We start from the raw sequence: 22,174 nt of genomic DNA, 5'->3' as shown, positions 1-22,174 counted from the left end.
GATGGGCCATGCCCCCTTCCGCCATGACAGTAGGCCAGCCAAAGGATACCATTTCAGCTATGGATCGTACGTGTTGTGTTGTCGGTTGCAACGTTAGATCACACGATCGTGAAGGCAAGAAGCTGGATAACGGGCTCTCTTTTCATCGTTTTCCGTCCTGGAGGCAACGTGAGGGATCCCATGTATCCGATATTACTACACAAAGACGTCAGGCTTGGATTGCAGCGGTGAGACGAGCGGATATCGAGTTCTCTGCAATCCCCAGCTTTTTGTTGGTTTGCTCACAGCATTTTCTTTCCGGTGAGTTCTAAATTAATTCATATCACTCTTGAAAGGCTTTTAGTGTGATTTTCAACGTGCTGAGGTCATAGATAATGAGATAAAACATGCTAATGTGTGATGCTGCAGAACCACATCATGTCGACTGAGTAGCTTATGATTTGGCATTATTGCAGGCAAACCAGCATATGAAATGGATGTAACAAATCCAGACTGGGCACCAACACTGCACATGGGGCATGACGACATACCTGTATCAGACTCGGACCGGCACTCAAGGCGTACGCAACGGAAGCGAAAAAGAGCACCCATCGGAGGTAAACAACCCCCCCCTCTAAAAACATACTAAATTGCTATCACTGTACACTAATCCGCACATAACTTCCAGATGAATCACACACCTGTCATTGGAATATTGGTGTACATTTACCTTATGTCTAATTTTATCTTACAGGCTTTCGTTATGCAGCTGCAGAGTCTGAAGGTGTGCCCCGTGCAGAAGTGATTGATGAAGATCTGACAGAAGACCAACAGCAAAATCACAATGTCATGGAGGCAGTGGACAGCAGTTGTGTTGGACAAGTGGAGGTTGAGGTACCAGCTGCAAATGTGGATATACTGAAGAAATGTAAACCTTTTAAAATGATGACAGATTACAAACTCTCAGCTGTGTCTGTAATCAAACCTCTGTAACTTTGCTTCACTTCAGCAGCATCAGCTCATGTTCACATGTTGATTTATGGTTTGCTTCAGTTTTTGATGGACTGCAGAATATTTTGAAGGTTATCTGCTATAAAAAGCCAGAACAGGAAAATCTGCTTCATGTGTTTCTGTTTGATCCTCAGTGACTTTGACACAAAGGCCTCTGCTGTGATGATCACACCTCTGATCAAGTCTCACAGTGTCAGCTTTGTTTTTATACATATGGATATGTGCTGATAAATGATCAGAGTTATAATATTTCCCACTGTCTGCTGTGTGCCGTGACCTTTGACCTGCTAAAGACAGTCAGCTGTGGATTAGTCATTGTTGTGTCTGATACTTAGAACTGTGAGGAAGAACACTACACAGTTAATCAGGGCCCCCTCTCTCTGAATCAGGAAAGGTGGGCAGGCCGCGTGTGGGCCGCGGGCCATACGTTGAGTCTCACTGTTTGAAATGTGAACATTGTTCTGCTGCAGTCAATGGACTAAACCAGAGAAGAAGAAAACAGACTTTACCATGAAGATCCTCAGTGTGGATCAGTATAATATCAGCCTGATGTCTGCAGTTTAGTGTCAGCACAACTTTCACATCATATTCATCTCAGCACAACTAAAACATGCTGACTGACCTCAGAGTTTCAAGTCCACATCCTGGACTCTCCAGGAAACCACACAGATGCTTCACTCCTGAATCCTGCAGCTCGTTCCAGCTCAGCTCCAGCTCTCTCAGATGGGAGGGGTTGGACTTCAGTGCTGCTGCCAGATAATCACAGCTGATCTCTGACAAATCACAGCGATACAATCTGTATAAAGAATGAAAGATGTAAGTTTATTAGACAAAGTGTGAGCTTGAAATCATTCAGTGTTTCATCATCTGTTCAGAGCTGAAGAAGGTTCAGAATGTAGAAGTTTAGAAAATGGAAACTCCAAACAGCTGACAGAGTTCATACGCCTTTGTCAGGGTCAAATTCAAGCAAGACCATGTGAAAATTAAAACACATCATCCTAGGTGAACTTAAACACCTTTGTTCCCCTTTTGTTAAGACATAGAAAAGTACACCACACAAAAATACTGCAAAAGGAAACGGTCGCCTTATATACATAGTGTATAAACTCAAAATGCACATTTCACTTCAAATTAAGATTAAGGCTTTGAACAGATCACATAGTTCAGTTCAACATATAAGACTTTAAGAATGCACAAGCATCTACTTAAAATCTATTTAATTTATCATCCATGATATTATTTTGTACAATTCCAATGTATTTTGTTCATCTCCCTTAAATAAACAGGCAGTCTTAAAGTATGAAATATTCATATACAAACACATATAAATGTGTGTACTGTCTCAGTGGCTGATAGTACCCCACAGGCCTCAGTGTGAGCTTGAAGACATTTATAATGTTTAAGTAGTTTAATGTGCAGGTGCTGACGATAAACACATTTTGAATGAAAGCCGGGGAACTTTGGTAGCACAGAAACAAGTGGCTATTCTTTGTGACTATATGGATCACTCACAATACCATTATTTCACACAAAGGCACCAAATTAATACTCAAAAAAGCTGCAGCAATACACACAAATATAAACAGTACTTGGTGACAACTTTGCTTTTAGCCTTTAACCCTTCTTGACTACTTTTGATGTGGCCTCTATATTTTACCTTTAAAAACAGTTTATCTTGCCAATCTGTTATTTTCTCATTTTGACCAACTGTATCAGCACAATTGATCTAAATTCAGACAAAATTTAAAATACACGTAGAAAGTGATATTTTGACTGTAAAAACCACACACATGTTTAACGAATCATCTTCATAACTTGAAATGCAAATAGAGATTGTACATTTTTAAAAATACGCACACGTTTTGCAAACAACAAAGTTATATGGTACTATTTGTTGTGATATTTTGATACCATGGTAGCATTTACAGGATATTGTTTTATTGTGATATTATACAGAAAAGAGTTACTCAATAAGGCCCATTTAATAGTTGTTTTTCTCTTTCTCTCTGACCCAAGAATTAATGTGTAAGACTCACAGGCTGGTACACCAAGGTCGAAAACACCACAGAGATGAGACCACTTCCTTACTCCCATCCTCCCTTTTTCTTTATCTCCTGGAAAAGGCTCGTTAAAGGCTAGGTGGTTTGTTTCAGAATTCACTAATGAAAGAACTCTGTATTTTATGTCTAGGAGTGTATTTTGCTGGGATGATCATAAATTGTAGCTGAACTGATAAACTACACACAGGATACTTCTTTGCTCACAAGGCAGGAAGACGTTTCCTTATTTGGTCTGTACCGGTTTGAACTGAGAACTTGCTGACACACGAACCTTTTTTTCTCTATATAAACTGCTGTGTATCAAATAAACCTTTGAGTCGATTTGGGAAGACAACCTGAAGCAGTCTGTGTTTCCTTGTTCTCCCAAGCTGCTCCCGACGTCGTAACTAACCCAGCTGAATGGCATACCTGAGTGTTACTTTAAATAATTAGGAATCTTAGAAGGAAAGGACAGAACTCTGCTTATCGCTCGTGCCTTGGAGGGAAAACCGGGATGGACATTTTTTCCTTCAATTTGGCGTCAGAAGTGGGATTGACTGACAGAAGGTAAATATGCGTCTTTCATATTTATATAAAGACCGTATTATACCTCTCTCAGTGATCGATCCATAAAAAAAAAACGGGATATGCTGACGAAGTTTCACTTAGTGATCCAGAGAGATACACTGACGACTTCCTCAGTCCCCGAATAAAGTAAATTAACCCTTGTGTGGTGTTGGTGGACACAGGAAGTTGCCTGTTGTCTTGAAACGTACGTTAAAAAGTGAGAAGTTGCTCACTCAGAAAAAGTGACACAGGAAGTTGCCTGTTGTCTTGAATATTTCTCGTTAAGTGAGAAGTTGCTCACCAAAAAGTGACACAGGAAGTTGCCTGTTGTCTTGAAACGCACGTTAAAAAGTGAGAAGTTGCTCACTCAGAGAAAGCTAGTAAATAATTAAATTTAATTTTGTTAAAAAACAAAAAAAACAAAAACAAAAACGAAAGAAAACTGAAAACGGGTCTCACAGACCCGATTACCATACAAGGGTTAAAAGCAGTAAATTAAAAGCAGAAAGACACAGGAAGTTGCCTGTTGTTTTACGAGAAGTTGCTCGTTAAGCGAGAAGTTGCTCGCTAAGTGAGAGTTGCTCACCCAAACAAAAATTGCTAGCAATAAATTTAAAGTAACCTCAGCTGTGCCGCAGCGAAAATACTAACATAAATCCTTCAAGCGTGTAAACCCCTCTGGAAATCACTGAACATGAGTCAGAATTATTCAAAGACCACAGACAGGTCCGATAAAAAATCTAAAGTACCTGTAAAACCAAAAAATTAATAAAATACAAAATAAAGTCTCAAATAACGGCTCAGTATAACTCCCATTTCCGGTTACGTGTAACCTACGTCCGCGAATCGGTGAAGACGTCCATGATCACGTATCCAGAACATGCGGAAGTGCTTATGTGACTGACTTTGTTTACAACTTACGGACTGTAATTCAATGCATTCTAATTTATTTCCGGAGCCCTATCCCGAACGATTATCGCCAGAAACCAGGTCAGTAGAAATGTTGAATATCATTTGTGATAAGAAAAGTAGTCTGCTTAAAAAGTCCTGTAGAAAATACATGATAGAATGCCGCGACGTGATACATCAAATGTTACCACTATGGAAAAAGGGACCGGAACCAGGTGTAGATGCTTTAACATCAAATAAAACTAGTGCAGGCTCCAGCATAGAAAATAAATCTACTGCGGGAAAAGCTAGTCTAGCATGCTCAGCCATTCAGCCCACAGCCCCGCCGCCTTACGAAGATGAGACCGAATTAATAGTTGCTGCCGCAGCCGCATGCAAACAACGTCAGCGCTTTGATCCAACCAGCTTAAAAGACAGTGACAAAAAAACCTGAATCACATGCAACGGGTCTCAGCCACCTAATTGAACAAGATCAGGAAAAACAATATATACGCCGCGAGGAAGAATTAGCAGAACATAGAAAGAGAGAAAAACTTTTGAAAGAAGAATGTGAGGAACTTATGAAAAACAATTTAGACGTCTATGAAGAAAAAACTTTTGCATCAGGCAGTGTCCACAATAGACACCCACATGAAACGCCACGATATCGTAGCTAGAGGTTTAGAGGTAGCTAAAGAAATACCTGTTACCCGAACTTTAATAAAGACTTATCTAAAAGGAAAAAAGGAAAAACAAAGCCAGGATGACAAAGGTCCTTACGCCAACACTCGCGGTAGTAAACAAACAGACCCAAAATCTAGTGACGTCAATGACACTTACCCCTTTATGATAATAGGAGATCAGTGTTGTATTCAGCCCCCTAAAATCTCAGAATTAGTGACAACTATTAAAGAGCTTCCCGATCCTCTTAAAAATCCTACAGCCTTTGTCTCTGCACTACAGAGAAGTACCAGATATCACCATTTGGGTGGTCCGGATTACAGGTACATATTGTGTCAATGCATTCCTGGAGTAACCGAGTCACAACTCATAAGAGAGATAGGTGAATTAGACCCAAAGCATGATAAAGCATCCACAACTGCAGAGTTTTTGTGGGTAAATAATGACAAAGTCGCCGATTTCTTTAAGAATCTAAAGAAATTCCTGCTCACAATGTCCAGAGACAAAATTGACTTAAATGCAGTAACTATGTGTAAACAGAAGCCTGATGAATCTATCCTAGTATTCATAAAACGCTTTATGCACTGTTGGACAAGCTAGAGGTGCAAATTTAGCTCAGTTTTCCAGCAGCCGCAGACACCCAGAGCAAAAATGAATTTGTGTATTTCATTTAACATAAAGGGTGAAATGTTTGCTGACACTGATAACAGCTTATGTTTTCTCTGCCCTATGTACCGACATGATGGAGAAGGAACAACCTCTGTGTCAGCTGGACCCTCAGCAGAGAATGAACTCAACATCCTTTTTGTCCGGTACTCTATGTCACACACTGTGCCAAAAAAAAACGTGTACAGACGCCGCTACCAGGTAATCCCATGACTGGGAGCCACACTTTTGTTTCTCTAAGGTCAAACAGTGATTTTGTTACATAACTCAGACATAGGTTACGAAATATGTCGTCACATAGATCTAACCTACCCTATCGACTGTACTATTTCTGCACTTACGTTGCCAGCTGAATACCAGAATATGACATTGTGGTCTAAAAGTGAGAATGATATAGGATTTATTGACTGTACACTTTATCACGTACACCTATTAAAACACAACAAGCCAGTATATGTCAAGCAACATCCCATTTCTGCCGAAAAAGCCGCAGCCCTAGATGTCATGATAGGAGATTTATTGACTACAGGAGTAATAAAGCCCACACTCCTGTCAATCCTGTGCCAAAGCCTAACAAACCTGGCGTATGGCGTTTCATACAAGACTTAAGGCAAATCAATGCAGTCAACATTCCTCTGCCACCTCTCATTTCAGATGTTTACAGCATATTGACATGCATTGCATACACATTTTACCGTGGTGGATTTATGCTCCGCTCCTTTTTCTCAGTACCTGTGCATGAAGACACACAGCCGTTATTTGCATTCACACATAGAAATAAGCAGTACACTTGGACTCGTTTGCCCCAAGGCATGATAGACAGCTCTGCTGCTTTCTCAATGGTGCTTCACTCCTCCAGGGCTACACCCTGATCCACATGTGGATGACCTCCTCCTCTGTGCTGAAAGTGAAAAACTATGTCAAACTGCTACACACATGCTTCTCCAGCACCTCCAAAAGACTGGCCACAAAGCATCAGCAAAGAAAATGCAGTACTGTCAGACTTCTGTTCAATATTTGGGATTCACACTGTCTCACGGAAAACGTTCCATGACTGCAGACAGGGTCAAAGCTGTGACCTCCGTCCCTCGTCCCACTACACAGAAGGAAATGTTGTCCTTCCTAGGCATGGTGAACTATTGCAGACAGTGGATACCAGACTGTTCTTTTCATGACCACATTCTGCGTGACTGTTGTAAAAAAGACAAGCCTCCTCGAATACTGTGGTCCACAGAAATGACTGCCTCTTTCAATGCATTAAAGGGAGTGCTGATCTCCGCCACTCAAAGGTGCTGCCTGTGGGGATGCCGGCCTGCCTGAGGGCAGTAGCAGCTTGCTCTATCATGATAAGGGACTGCGAGAAGCTCACACTCTCACATGACACTATTCTACACACCAATCACCAGGTCACGACCATTCTAGCAAACATAACTACACAACATATGCAAATCTCACCATAAAAGCGAGCAGCACACCTGATTCGCCAGCACATTTATTGATCCTATGCTGTGTTCTTCTGACCGACAGGATGGCTCAGACAGGCTTGATGATCATGACTGCATGACACGTATACAGGAATCCACAGCACCACGTCCAGATTTAGAGCAAACACCTATCCCAGACTCAGCCACGGTTTATGTGGACGGGTCCTGTTCAAGGCCGAGTGACAACTCATTTCTTTGTGGCTATTCAGTGGTAACAGTGCCTGACATCATACTAGAGGCTCACTCATTACCATTTCACTCAGCACAAAAAGCAGAGCTCATGGCTTTAATACGCGCCTGTGAGCTACATTTGGATAAGCATGTGACGATTTACGCAGACAGCCGCTATGCATTTGGCGTTGTGCATGACTTTGGCACATTGTGGAGACAGAGAGGATTTAGATCTGCTGATGGAAAATAAATTGCTAAATTCTGATTTTGTTCAAAGACTTTTGCAGGCTATACAGCTGCCATCGGCCGTTGCAGTTGTAAAAACGAAAGGACACAGTACAGCTGACACAGACGAAGCAACAGGTAATGCCTTAGCAGACGTGACAGCCAAGGCTGCAGCTGCATCACAGCTCCCACCTCCGCAGGAAGTATTATCTGTGCCCCTACAGCTGCCACTTGTTACACTCCCAGACTATTTAGAAACAAATGTTGATTTAAAATTCATACAAGAGCAGGCCTCTGCATGTGATTACACCTATTGGGAGAATAATGACTGTACCTTAGATGACAGAGATGGCTTATACAAAATCTTAAGGGTTTGATTGCCCTCCCATATTCCCTGATGCCAGTCCTTGCCCGACATTTTCACTGTGTGAGTCATGTCGGACAAAGAGGGGTAATAGGGGCAATAAAATCAAGATTTGTAATTGAGAAAACATCACATGCAGTAAAAAGCATATTAGCAACCTGCCTAACATGTGCACGAACTAATGTAGGAAAACCAAAAGCAAAACATCAGCATTTACCACAACCAGATTTTCCATTTCATACATTACAAATTGATTTCACACATATGCCAGCGCAAGGAAGCATCAAGTACTTACTGGTAATAGTGGATCAATTTAGTAAATGGGTAGAAGCTTATCCAACCTCAAAAGAAACTGCAGAAGTAGTCTGTCAAAAGTTGAGCAATGAAATAATACCCAGATTCGGAATACCTCACCAGATTAACAGTGATAGAGGATCTTCATTCACATTAGAAGTAATTCAAAAGTGTGCTAAAACTTTAATGACCTGGGTCAAATTACTTCCTCAAGTCCTCTGTGAGATTAGAATGACTCCATCTGCAGTAACCAAATTATTTCCATTTGAAATAAGACTATTTCCAACACCATGGTCAGCTTCCAGAGGGGCACCGCTAGTAGAAGGTGATGTATATTGCATTGTCCACTGATGTTCACAACCTGGTAGAAAAACTGAATAATAACTATCAGAAAGTTTGTCTCTCTCAGCCTTTCCCCTCCACAGTTCCACCAGTGGAGACAAGGAGATGCGTGTCGGAGAAGTCACTAAAACCAAGGACACTCTGGGAGGCCGCGCGTGTTCCAGCCCCAGACTGTACTGGCAGTGACGAAGAACCAGCATCCTCACGGACGGACAACCTCAGTGGATTCATGCCAGCAGGGTTAAGACCAGCCCAATCGGACCATCTCAGGCGTCGGATCAAGCAGATGACATCTCCGGCGGGCCAGCGCCAGGAACAAGAACAAATAAACACACACGGGTAGATGACATCTCAGGCGAGCCAGCGCCCGGATCCAATGTACATACACACACGCAATCACTGATTAACACACAACGTCTGAAAGAACAACAACAAGGTACTCGAACATCCAGCAGGAATAGAAAGCCAAAAGTACCACATGATGTCTAACCTGATAAAGCCAGACTCATTCCATCCTGATAATGGAGAAAATGAAATGCCCATTGTCATCATACGACGCTTATTCTGTGCCTCTCGAACCTGGGACCAGGCCAGAAGACGACTGAAGAACTGTCTTTCTTATATATTTAGGTTATTTATCATATCTATCGCATTAACCTTAGGATTTCTCTTTGCTATTTTGTATTGTAAACTGCAACCATGTTCACATTTCTGCAGGTCATATTTTGCTGACTATACCTCATGCTCTATTTTGCAAGACACCTACTTAATGCACTCCTCACGTTCCCTAAAATCAGTAAATGACAACATAGACGCCACTAATAAACCATTTTATGCACCCTCTAGAGCAGGAGCTAACGCCTGGTATGAAAATGCCAGAACAGCCGCTCGTGATTTAGGAAACAGTAACTGTTATGTCTGTTCAAAGGCTAATCCAGAACAGGTAATAGTAGGATACCCCATATCCGGTTTCCCCCTCACTGAGGGACTAGAGGAAATCGGCGGAGATAATGCTCTCCTTAAAGACACTTTACAGTTGACTCTGAGCCCTCTCGACTGCCTACTTAGACACACACACACACCAACTAACCCTGAGACTCCATTAGCGAATTATTGAAGTTATGTATATGACACCGCAGGGACCTGCGCCCCAATGAAACGCCCTAAGAATAGGTTAAAACCCTCACTGCCCTTAGGACAGATCCCTTTCCATTTTAATACTAGTATGATATGTCTGCGCAGACTAAAGTTAACTGGCCCAGACACACACATAGATTATACAAAGGATAACTACACATTCTTCTCTGACTCCCCAGGTGCACGCTGTAATGAGACATGGCTAGCTGTCTCTATGGCTGAAGTTTTATCATATCTGGAGGAACACACACACAGTTCAAGTTCGAGCAGAGAATCGATCATTGTTCCCCCAGAGGGTGTCTTAAATGATACTGACTGGGGGGAGTTAGTTAAATCACACATGGTCACGCGCCTAACTAGAGCAATCCCACATGCTTATTGGATGTGCAATAATACTCTTAGATTAGCTCTACCTGTTAATTGGACCGGTACCTGTGGTCTAGTAACCGTTGATGTATGCTGTACTTTCATTCCCAATAATACCGCTCCTAACGGTTCATTCACACAAGCTATGAATAGACTTGAAGCATTGAAGATAGAACTAATTGCCAATGCAGGTCACGGTCAGTGGCTACATAAGTGGCTACAGGACACGTTTGGAAGATGGAAGGAACTAATTGTAGCCTTTGTAACCATTGTAGCATGTATTATTTGTTTTTGATGATTATTGTCTGTTGTGTGATACCATGTATACGCTCTCAGAATTTTTGATATTAAGCTTGCTCGAAGGACCAGTTACATTTATGATTTGTTTTATGTTTATGATTTGTCTTTATATTATGTTATTACATTCTGTCTTTATACTATGTTATCATTTCATGATAAAAGGAGAGAACTGTTGTGATATTTTGATACCATGGTAGCATTTACAGGATATTGTTTTATTGTGATATGATACAGAAAAGAGTTACTCAATAAGGCCCATTTAATAGTTGTTTTTCTCTTTCTCTCTGACCCAAGAATTAATGTGTAAGACTCACAGGCTGGTACACCAAGGTCGAAAACACCACAGAGATGAGACCACTTCCTTACTCCCATCCTCCCTTTTTCTTTATCTCCTGGAAAAGGCTCGTTAAAGGCTAGGTGGTTTGTTTCAGAATTCACTAATGAAAGAACTCTGTATTTTATGTCTAGGAGTGTATTTTGCTGGGATGATCATAAATTGTAGCTGAACTGATAAACTACACACAGGATACTTCTTTGCTCACAAGGCAGGAAGACGTTTCCTTATTTGGTCTGTACCGGTTTGAACTGAGAACTTGCTGACACACGAACCTTTTTTTCTCTATATAAACTGCTGTGTATCAAATAAACCTTTGAGTCGATTTGGGAAGACAACCTGAAGCAGTCTGTGTTTCCTTGTTCTCCCAAGCTGCTCCCGACGTCGTAACTAACCCAGCTGAATGGCATACCTGAGTGTTACTTTAAATAATTAGGAATCTTAGAAGGAAAGGACAGAACTCTGCTTATCGCTCGTGCCTTGGAGGGAAAACCGGGATGGACATTTTTTCCTTCACTATTTACCAAAAAATGCAGCCAAGGCTCAGACGTTTTTCATATAATCATTTCAAACTATTTACAGAACAATCAGGTGTCAAACAATAGTTTGTGTCACTCTAACACATATGAGAACAGCACAGGGATAAACCTGCAGGTCTGACAGCAGGTGTGTCACTCAGCGTTTACACTGCAATCTGCCTTTGTTGGCTTTAAGGCAGCAACTGTGACGATCACTAGTAGAACTGACACACAAAACAAAACAACAGCTACACACTAAATACACAAGACAACAAACTAACTTGAGACCAAACACGGTAAACGTCACAAATCTCTCACGTATCAAAACTCTCTCTCTCTTTCGCTCACTCGCTCTCTCTTGCCGGTCACTCCTAAAACTTCCCCCTTTTGCTAAACAACCAAATGTCATGTTTCCATATCATTTTTTATTGGTCGACATGGTACATTTTCCCACCTATAGGGCTTTGGAGCGTGATGTCACGGGAGATGGGCCATGCCCCCTTCCGCCATGACAGTAGGCCAGCCAAAGGATACCATTTCAGCTATGGATCGTACGTGTTGTGTTGTCGGTTGCAACGTTAGATCACACGATCGTGAAGGCAAGAAGCTGGATAACGGGCTCTCTTTTCATCGTTTTCCGTCCTGGAGGCAACGTGAGGGATCCCATGTATCCGATATTACTAAACAAAGACGTCAGGCTTGGATTGCAGCGGTGAGACGAGCGGATATCGAGTTCTCTGCAATCCCCAGCTTTTTGTTGGTTTGCTCACACTTCAGCAGCATCAGCTCATGTTCACATGTTGATTCATGGTTTGCTTCAGTTTTTGATGGACTGCAGAATATTTTGAAGGTTATCTGCTATAAAAAGCCAGAACAGGAAAATCTGCTTCATGTGTTTCTGTTTGATCCTCAGTGACTTTGACACAAAGGCCTCTGCTGTGATGATCACACCTCTGATCAAGTCTCACAGTGTCAGCTTTGTTTTTATACATATGGATATGTGCTGATAAATGATCAGAGTTATAATATTTCCCACTGCCTGCTGTGTGCCGTGACCTTTGACCTGCTAAAGACAGTCAGCTGTGGATTATTCATTGTTGTGTCTGATACTTAGAACTGTGAGGAAGAACACTACACAGTTCATCAGGGTCCCCTCTCTCTGAATCAGGAAAGGTGGGCAGGCCGCGTGTGGGCCGCGGGCCATACGTTGAGTCTCACTGTTTGAAATGTGAACATTGTTCTGCTGCAGTCAATGGACTAAACCAGAGAAGAAGAAAACAGACTTTACCATGAAGATCCTCAGTGTGGATCAGTATAATATCAGCCTGATGTCTGCAGTTTAGTGTCAGCACAACTTTCACATCATATTCATCTCAGCACAACTAAAACATGCTGACTGACCTCAGAGTTTCAAGTCCACATCCTGGACTCTCCAGGAAACCACACAGATGCTTCACTCCTGAATCCTGCAGCTCGTTCCAGCTCAGCTCCAGCTCTCTCAGATGGGAGGGGTTGGACTTCAGTGCTGCTGCCAGATAATCACAGCTGATCTCTGACAAACCACAGTCCCTCAATCTGTATAAAGAATGAAAGATGTAAGTTTATTAGACAAAGTGTGAGCTTGAAATCATTCAGTGTTTCATCATCTGTTCAGAGCTGAAGAAGGTTCAGAATGTAGAAGTTTAGAAAATGGAAACTCCAAACAGCTGACAGAGTTCATACGCCTTTGTCAGGGTCAAATTCAAGCAAGACCATGTGAAAATTAAAACACATCATCCTAGGTGAACTTAAACACCTTTGTTCCCCTTTTGTTAAGACATAGAAAAGTACACCACACAAAAATACTGCAAAAGGAAACGGTCGCCTTATATACATAGTGTATAAACTCAAAATGCACATTTCACTTCAAATTAAGATTAAGGCTTTGAACAGATCACATAGTTCAGTTCAACATATAAGACTTTAAGAATGCACAAGCATCTACTTAAAATCTATTTAATTTATCATCCATGATATTATTTTGTACAATTCCAATGTATTTTGTTCATCTCCCTTAAATAAACAGGCAGTCTTAAAGTATGAAATATTCATATACAAACACATATAAATGTGTGTACTGTCTCAGTGGCTGATAGTACCCCACAGGCTTCAGTGTGAGCTTGAAGACATTTATAATGTTTAAGTAGTTTAATGTGCAGGTGCTGACGATAAACACATTTTGAATGAAAGCCGGGGAACTTTGGTAGCACAGAAACAAGTGGCTATTCTTTGTGACTATATGGATCACTCACAATACCATTATTTCACACAAAGGCACCAAATTAATACTCAAAAAAGCTGCAGCAATACACACAAATATAAACAGTACTTGGTGACAACTTTGCTTTTAGCCTTTAACCCTTCTTGACTACTTTTGATGTGGCCTCTATATTTTACCTTTAAAAACAGTTTATCTTGCCAATCTGTTATTTTCTCATTTTGACCAACTGTATCAGCACAATTGATCTAAATTCAGACAAAATTTAAAATACACATAGAAAGTGATATTTTGACTGTAAAAACCACACACATGTTTAACGAATCATCTTCATAACTTGAAATGCAAATAGAGATTGTACATTTTTAAAAATACGCACACGTTTTGCAAACAACAAAGTTATATGGTACTATTTACCAAAAAATGCAGCCAAGGCTCAGACATTTTTCATATAATCATTTCAAACTATTTACAGAACAATCAGGTGTCAAACAATAGTTTGTGTCACTCTAACACATATGAGAACAGCACAGGGATAAACCTGCAGGTCTGACAGCAGGTGTGTCACTCAGCGTTTACACTGCAATCTGCCTTTGTTGGCTTTAAGGCAGCAACTGTGACGATCACTAGTAGAACTGACACACAAAACAAAACAACAGCTACACACTAAATACACAAGACAACAAACTAACTTGAGACCAAACACGGTAAACGTCACAAATCTCTCACGTATCAAAACTCTCTCTCTCTTTCGCTCACTCGCTCTCTCTTGCCGGTCACTCCTAAAACTTCCCCCTTTTGCTAAACAACCAAATGTCATGTTTCCATATCATTTTTGATTGGTCGACATGGTACATTTTCCCACCTATAGGGCTTTGGAGCGTGATGTCACGGGAGATGGGCCATGCCCCCTTCCGCCATGACAGTAAGCCAGCCAAAGGATACCATTTCAGCTATGGATCGTACGTGTTGTGTTGTCGGTTGCAACGTTAGATCACACGATCGTGAAGGCAAGAAGCTGGATAACGGGCTCTCTTTTCATCGTTTTCCATCCTGGAGGCAACGTGAGGGATCCCATGTATCCGATATTACTAAACAAAGACGTCAGGCTTGGATTGCAGCAGTGAGACGAGCGGATATCGAGTTCTCTGCAATCCCCAGCTTTTTGTTGGTTTGCTCACGGCATTTTCTTTCCGGTGAGTTCTAAATTAATTCATATCACTCTTGAAAGGCTTTTAGTGTGATTTTCAACGTGCTGAGGTCATAGATAATGAGATAAAACATGCTAATGTGTGATGCTGCAGAACCACATCATGTCGACTGAGTAGCTTATGATTTGGCATTATTGCAGGCAAACCAGCATATGAAATGGATGTAACAAATCCAGACTGGGCACCAACACTGCACATGGGGCATGACGACATACCTGTATCAGACTCGGACCGGCACTCAAGGCGTACGCAACGGAAGCGAAAAAGAGCACCCATCGGAGGTAAACAACCCCCCCCCCCTCTAAAAACATACTAAATTGCTATCACTGTACACTAATCCGCACATAACTTCCAGATGAATCACACACCTGTCATTGGAATATTGGTGTACATTTACCTTATGTCTAATTTTATCTTACAGGCTTTCGTTATGCAGCTGCAGAGTCTGAAGGTGTGCCCCGTGCAGAAGTGATTGATGAAGATCTGACAGAAGACCAACAGCAAAATCACAATGTCATGGAGGCAGTGGACAGCAGTTGTGTTGGACAAGTGGAGGTTGAGGTACCAGCTGCAAATGTGGATATACTGAAGAAATGTAAACCTTTTAAAATGATGACAGATTACAAACTCTCAGCTGTGTCTGTAATCAAACCTCTGTAACTTTGCTTCACTTCAGCAGCATCAGCTCATGTTCACATGTTGATTCATGGTTTGCTTCAGTTTTTGATGGACTGCAGAATATTTTGAAGGTTATCTGCTATAAAAAGCCAGAACAGGAAAATCTGCTTCATGTGTTTCTGTTTGATCCTCAGTGACTTTGACACAAAGGCCTCTGCTGTGATGATCACACCTCTGATCAAGTCTCACAGTGTCAGCTTTGTTTTTATACATATGGATATGTGCTGATAAATGATCAGAATTATAATATTTCCCACTGTCTGCTGTGTGCCGTGACCTTTGACCTGCTAAAGACAGTCAGCTGTGGATTATTCATTGTTGTGTCTGATACTTAGAACTGTGAGGAAGAACACTACACAGTTAATCAGGGTCCCCTCTCTCTGAATCAGGGAAGGTGGGCAGGCCGCGTGTGGGCCGCGGGCCATACGTTGAGTATCACTGTTTGAAATGTGAACATTGTTCTGCTGCAGTCAATGGACGAAACCAGAGAAGAAGAAAACAGACTTTACCATGAAGATCCTCAGTGTGGATCAGTATAATATCAGCCTGATGTCTGCAGTTTAGTGTCAGCACAACTTTCACATCATATTCATCTCAGCACAACTAAAACATGCTGACTGACCCCAGAGTTTCAAGTCCACATCCTGGACTCTCCAGGAAACCACACAGATGCTTCACTCCTGAATCCTGCAGCTTGTTGTTGGAGCTCAGGTCCAGCTGTCTCAGATGGGAGGGGTTGGACTTCAGTGCTGCTGCCAGATAATCACAGCTGATCTCTGACAAACCACAGCCCCACAATCTGTATAAAGAATGAAAGATGTAAGTTTATTAGACAAAGTGTGAGCTTGAAATCATTCAGTGTTTCATCATCTGTTCAGAGCTGAAGAAGGTTCAGAATGTAGAAGTTTAGAAAATGGAAACTCCAAACAGCTGAAGCCAACAGGAAGCAGCTTCAAACAAACACAACAAGAGAAAAAACTCTGAATGTTTCACATTAAAGTCGTACATTTATCATAAAAACAGGACAAAGACTTGAAAAAGTCGTGTTTTTCCTTCCAGGAACCACAAGGCTTCACTTTTAAAGGTGAAGTGTGAAAGAAATGGACATATTTGAAGTCCAACACCTTTTTCCAGTCACATTATTAAAGCAGACAAACTACAAGCTCATTTTCATTCCAACAAGTCATCTTCTGACCTGGACTAACAACACTGGTCTCTATGTGCAGCTGGCTGTGAGACCAGTGCTCAGGGAGCGTCTACAAAGTGCAACACTGAAAGAACATCACACACTAGCTGTGTCCCAAAACGTCGGCTCCATCCTTCGGAGGACCCAGTATTCGCGGTCTACGTGGGCCGGGTCCTTCAAAGATCGAAAAGGCTGGAAGTGCGAGGCTGTGAAATGGGACGGTCTAGCCTTCAGATTTGCGTCACCGCTGTGTCGGTGGAGTTTAATAAACTCGGCCGTCTGCTCCTTGCTATCTAAAATATAACAGGACACTGGCGTAAATTCTCGACCGTCTCACACTTCTGTTTAATCAGTTTCCTGTTTAACGTTTATTCAGCTGTGTGAAAATCCCGGAGGAACTTTGATCTCAGCCAAACCGATTTACTCCGGAACAAATAAAACACAGAAAAAAGGCAAACAATTACATTTTTAAGTTATCTGAGTGACTTATATATCATGTTTAACCTGAGTAGTGAAAGAGCAGGGGTCTGAAAACGATGAAGCCGGGCGTCCGCTGCTCTCGCCGGCTGGAGTGACCATTGAACCCCCCGGCTTGCTAGCGAGCGGGTGGGGAACAGACGTCTCCGAAAACGTCGGCACACTTTTGCAAATATGCGATGTCTTGATAAACCGAGCAGATATTTGAAGTTTACACAGCTACTTTCTCGCCTGAAAATATGTTAAAAGTTTATTTTGTGACCCAGAAAGATTAATAAGAGTAATTTGAAAACTTAGTAGCAGCCGCCATTGTTGGCAGCTGAAATTTGGCTGGGCCGCGCTATGAATTCTGGGATATGGTGGGCCACGAAGGACACACCCGACGAATCCTTCAAATTCGGGGAAATGAAGGACGCATTTGTCGGGCACATTTGAAGGAGTCGACAAATACGGACAGCCTTCATCGCCTGGCTGTGATGTAATCGGCCTTCAAATGCAGCCTCTGGAGGATGCAGCCGACGTTTTGGGACACAGCTACTAATTTGCTTCCATCATCCAACCTGAAGAGGAAACAGGGACGGCTCCCCTTCAAAGTAAAAGCTGCTCCTTTTGGACACAGTATCAAAGAAAGTCTACAGTATAACATAGAAAAGACAGAACAAAGTTTTGGTTGTTTTTAAATTGTGCAGAAATGAAACTACACTAAGCTCAATTATGTGACAGACATTTCATCCCATGTCAGTTTGGCCTCATCCTGGGCCGGATTATCCAGCACACACTCTGACCACAGGCCCAGGGGCCACGCACAGCTGGGCTCCATCCAAGAGACAGGAAACAAACCAACACAATAATAAAAAGCACCATGTGATCTTCTTACATCTTCAAGACAAACATAGTAAAAACATCAGCACATTTGTTTCCTGATAAAATGATGTGACAGGTAGAACAGAGTAAAGTGGTGGTGTTACAGCCTTTCTCCCCTCTGCTGCCGAGGCTGTTAGTCTCTCCCAAACTCAGCTACAGGACTTCCAAATGAATGAAAGCAGCAGAAGTGGCTTTACAAATGAAAGAGGAAGAGGAGAAGAAGAGGAGAGGGAGGCCACCCTGACCATCACTCCAGCTGAAAACATCACACTTCCATTAAAGTTGGTGAGGAAATGTTGAGCAGGATGAGCTGCTGGCTAATCTGGAGGCTGTAGCAGCAGCTCACAGTCACAGTGGATTTCCACTCATGAAAAAGCTCTGGCTGCTTCATTTCTCATCTCATATCAGAGACTTTAATGCTTCACTGAAGCTGTACTGTGATGCTCCCATATCCCAGTGAGGCCTCCATAATGATTTCAGCTGTTCTGTACACACACTGTGTGCCCTGTATGGCTCAAAGTCTCTGCAGCCTGTTTTTATCTGCTATCATCAGATCTTCATCATCCTCATTCACATCCCTCACACACTCTACAGCCTCATCAGCACTGACTTCATCTTCACTGACTGATGGAGCACAACATGAACCTGTGGAGGCTGAAACACTGTCCTGTCAAACATCTCCCCGTCACCACTCCACTTCTGTCAGCCTTTAAATGAACCCTGCTCAAGTCTGTCACTTCTGTTTGGAGCCAAAAGGAAAAACTGTTGTTCAGTCGTTTGGAAAGACAACATTTCTGAAAGCACTCAAACTTCTTCACATTTGTCTTCAGACACATCCTGAACATTTAGGAACTGAAGAAAGTTTCAAACATCCATCAAAGACCTGAAATATAGAAAAACAACAACAGCTGCAGTCAGTGAACTCACCTCAGAGTCTCCAGTCGACAGTTTGGACTCTCCAGTCCAGCACACAGAAGCTTCACACCTGAATCCTGGAGGTCTTTATTTCCACTCATGTCCAGCTCTGTCAGATGGGAGGGGTTGGACTTCAGAGCTGAGGCCACAACTTCACAGTGAGACTCTGAGAGTCCACACTGAGTCAGTCTGTGATGATAGAAAATATAAAATGTGTTATTATAAAAGCAGAAAACCTGCATTATAAACAGAGACTGAATGTACATGAAGACAAAACAGAGTGAGGTCATAATCTGATGAATCTGCTCTTCACATCTGTGCTTCAGCTCCTCTTACTGTGTTTGACATGACACAACGATTGAGTCTCTCTCAGACCTGCAGACTTTTAATGAGAATCTTTGTTTGGCTTTAATCTGCTTTTGGCTTTTTCATGGATTTCATGGATGATTTGAGTGATTTCCAGCAGGACACTTAAACATGTCAGTGGACGTCCTAAAGAACATATTCACTGATATGAAACGTGTCATTGAACAGGATTAATATCAGTGGAAACATGGTGGAAACAGCTGTGACTGCATGGATGTGACACACTTCAAATCTGTTCTCCACTCTTGGATTTGGGATCCATGGAGCTGCTGCTGAGTCTGTACAATAAAGGAATGGTGTGGAAGGTTGCAGCGTACGGACACAAACACTTTGTGGTTACAATCTGATTTTATTTTCAACATTAAACTACTAACCTACACTGATCAATGATGTTAATGATCACATCTGGACTCACCCAGCCTTTCTGCAGTTCCTCACAGCTGGAATCAGTCTCTGTCGTCCCTGCTCTGATGTGTTGTACTTCAGCAGGTCCAACTCATCCAGAACCTCCTCTGACATCTGCAGCATGAAGGCCAGAGCTGAGCACTGGATCTCAGAGAGTAACTTCTCTGATCTGTTCTCTGATTTCAGGAACTCTTGGATCTCCTGATGTACTGAGAGGTGGTTCATCTCCATCAGACAGTGGAAGATGTTGATGCTTCTGTCAGGAGAGATTTCATCACTGTTCATCTCCTTCAGGTTGTTGATGACTCTCTGGATGGTTCCTGGACTGATCTCTGTCTGACCCAGCAGACCTACTAAGAGTCTCTGGTTGGACTCCAGACAGAGGCCATGAAGGAAGCGAACAAACAGGTCCAGGTGGCCATTTTTACTCTGGAGGGATTTATACATGCCTTTAGTCAAAAAGACATCCATTGATGGGAAGCTATAAGACTTGAACATGTTCTTAAAAAAAGATCTGTTTTTGTATTCTTCTCGGAAATTCCCTAGAAAACCTTCTACCACCTCTGTCTTCCTGTTGGTGTGACAGTGGAACATGTAGACAGCAGCCAGAAACTCCTGAATGCTCAGATGAACAAAGCAGTAGACTGGTTTCTGGAAGATCACACACTCTCTTTTGAAGATCTCTGTACAAACTCCTGAGTACACCGAGGCCTCTGTCACATCCAGACCACACTGCTCCAGGTCTTCTTGGTAGAACATGATGTTTCCTTTCTCCAGATGTTCAAACGCCAGCCTCCCCAGCTTCAGAAGAACTTCCCTGTCAGCCTCCGTCAGCTCCTGTGGACTCGTCTCACGTCCCTCATGGTACTTGTTCTTCTTCCTCTTTGTCTGAACCAGCAGGAAGTGTGAGTACATGTCAGTCAGGGTCTTGGGCAGCTCTCCTCTCTGCTCTGTAGTCAACATGTGCTCCAGAACTGTTTCAGTGATCCAGCAGAAGACTGGGATACTACACATGATGTGGAGGCTCCTGGATGTCTTCATGTGGGAGATGATTCTGCTGGACAGCTCTTCATCACTGAATCTCCTCCTGAAGTACTCCTCCTTCTGGGCGTCAGTGAAGCCTCGTACTTCTGTTAGCCTGTCAACACATGTAGGAGGGATCTGATTGGCTGCTGCGGGTCGGGAAGTTATCCAGACGAGAGCCGAGGGAAGCAGATTCCCCTGGATGAGGTTTGTCAGCAGCTGGCTGACTGATGACTTCTGTGTGACATCAGACAGCAGCTTCCTGTTGGTGAAATCCAATGAAAGTCTGCTTTCATCCAGGCCGTCAAAGATGAACAAAAGCTGACAGAGAGCCAGCTTCTCTGCTGTGACCTTCTGTAATGTTGGATGGAAAACATGGAGCAGCTCCAGAAGACTGTACTGCTCATCTCTGATCAGGTTCAGCTCCCTGAATGAAAGCAGAACCACCACACTGACATGTTGGTTCTCCAAGCCCTCTGCCCAGTCCAGAGTGAACTTCTGCACTGAGAAGGTTTTTCCAACACCAGCCACGCCGTTGGTCAGAACCACTCTGACGGGTCTCTGTTGGTCAGGTAAGGCTTTAAAGATGTCCTGGCACCTGATTGGAGCGTCATGGAGGGCGTCCATCTTGGAAGCTGTCTCCAGCTGCCTCACCTCATGTTGGGTATGAACCTCTTCACTCTGTCCCTCTGTGATGTAGAGCTCAGTGTAGATGGTGTTGAGGAGGGTTCTACTTCCTGTTTCATCACTTCCTTCAGTCACACGTTCACATCTCCTCCTCAGACTGATCTTATGTTCATCTAAAACCTCCTGCAGACCAACATCTGCTGAAAGAAAGAAAAACAATGAGACTAAAGAGAAAGAAAACTCTTCAATGTCTGAACAACACAAGAAGTCCAGTTTTCAGAAATGAGTCCATCAGCAGACAGATGTTCAGTCTTACTTTGTACACAGCTGCTCTGACTGGCTGTCTGCAGTCCAGCTGTGGTCCTGGATCTTTCTCCACACTGTGCAGAAGCTCTGATGGTGACACAGAAAAGTCAAAGTGGAGATACTTGTGTCCACCTTTGATTAGACTCATTATAAAAAGGAAAACAAAGTTTAACACAGTCATGTTTCCAGTTCACTGACTTACATTTATTCCATGGACACTCACTCTAACCTGAAGCACAGCTACAACCCAACATTGTTGAGGCCTCATCTCCTCCTTTCCTGACTGTAGAGGTTAAATATGCAACAACCAACAAATAAAAGAATTTGGTTCATTTCAAAGAAATTCACACGGTGACCAAGTAAAGTAACCGTAGTAAAGGAGACAACATCCCGTTGATGGTGGGATTATTTGAAAGATTTGCTTTAGTCACGTCACCAAATGCAGTTGAACCACCCGTGGATCCATGTTTGACCATTCTACCACTCTGAGCTC

At 42.5% G+C, this 22,174-nt stretch overlaps 2 protein-coding genes across 4 annotated transcripts in view; both read right to left on the bottom strand.

Moving 5' to 3' along the window:
* The window catches only part of LOC146577699 (protein NLRC3-like), a 33,314-nt gene that overhangs the window by 7,323 nt on the left and 3,817 nt on the right, over nucleotides 1-22,174 (bottom strand). For 2 of the 3 annotated variants that reach the window (XM_085268226.1, XM_085268227.1), the window contains exons 3-8: nucleotides 21,692-21,768; nucleotides 19,736-21,575; nucleotides 18,967-19,143; nucleotides 16,135-16,311; nucleotides 12,768-12,941; nucleotides 1,613-1,786 (exon numbers count right to left, since the gene is read on the bottom strand). In XM_085268226.1, coding sequence (XP_085124352.1) covers nucleotides 1,613-1,786; nucleotides 12,768-12,941; nucleotides 16,135-16,311; nucleotides 18,967-19,143; nucleotides 19,736-21,575; nucleotides 21,692-21,768 — 2,619 coding nt within the window. The remainder of the gene's footprint in view (nucleotides 1-1,612; nucleotides 1,787-12,767; nucleotides 12,942-16,134; nucleotides 16,312-18,966; nucleotides 19,144-19,735; nucleotides 21,576-21,691; nucleotides 21,769-22,174) is intronic. The other variant, XM_085268228.1, reaches the window with a different exon arrangement.
* Nucleotides 1-22,174, bottom strand: part of LOC146577700 (protein NLRC3-like) — a 90,137-nt gene that overhangs the window by 64,148 nt on the left and 3,815 nt on the right. The window lies entirely within an intron of this gene.

The sequence above is a fragment of the Mchenga conophoros genome, linkage group LG3, assembly GCF_057382185.1.
Source record: "Mchenga conophoros isolate Kocher_MC1m ecotype Shallow Benthic linkage group LG3, M_conophoros_male_GT1.1, whole genome shotgun sequence".
Classification (NCBI taxonomy): Eukaryota; Metazoa; Chordata; class Actinopteri; order Cichliformes; family Cichlidae; genus Mchenga; species Mchenga conophoros.
The sequence above is the reverse complement of the archived record's forward strand: the minus strand, read 5'-3'. Positions and strand labels throughout refer to the sequence as shown.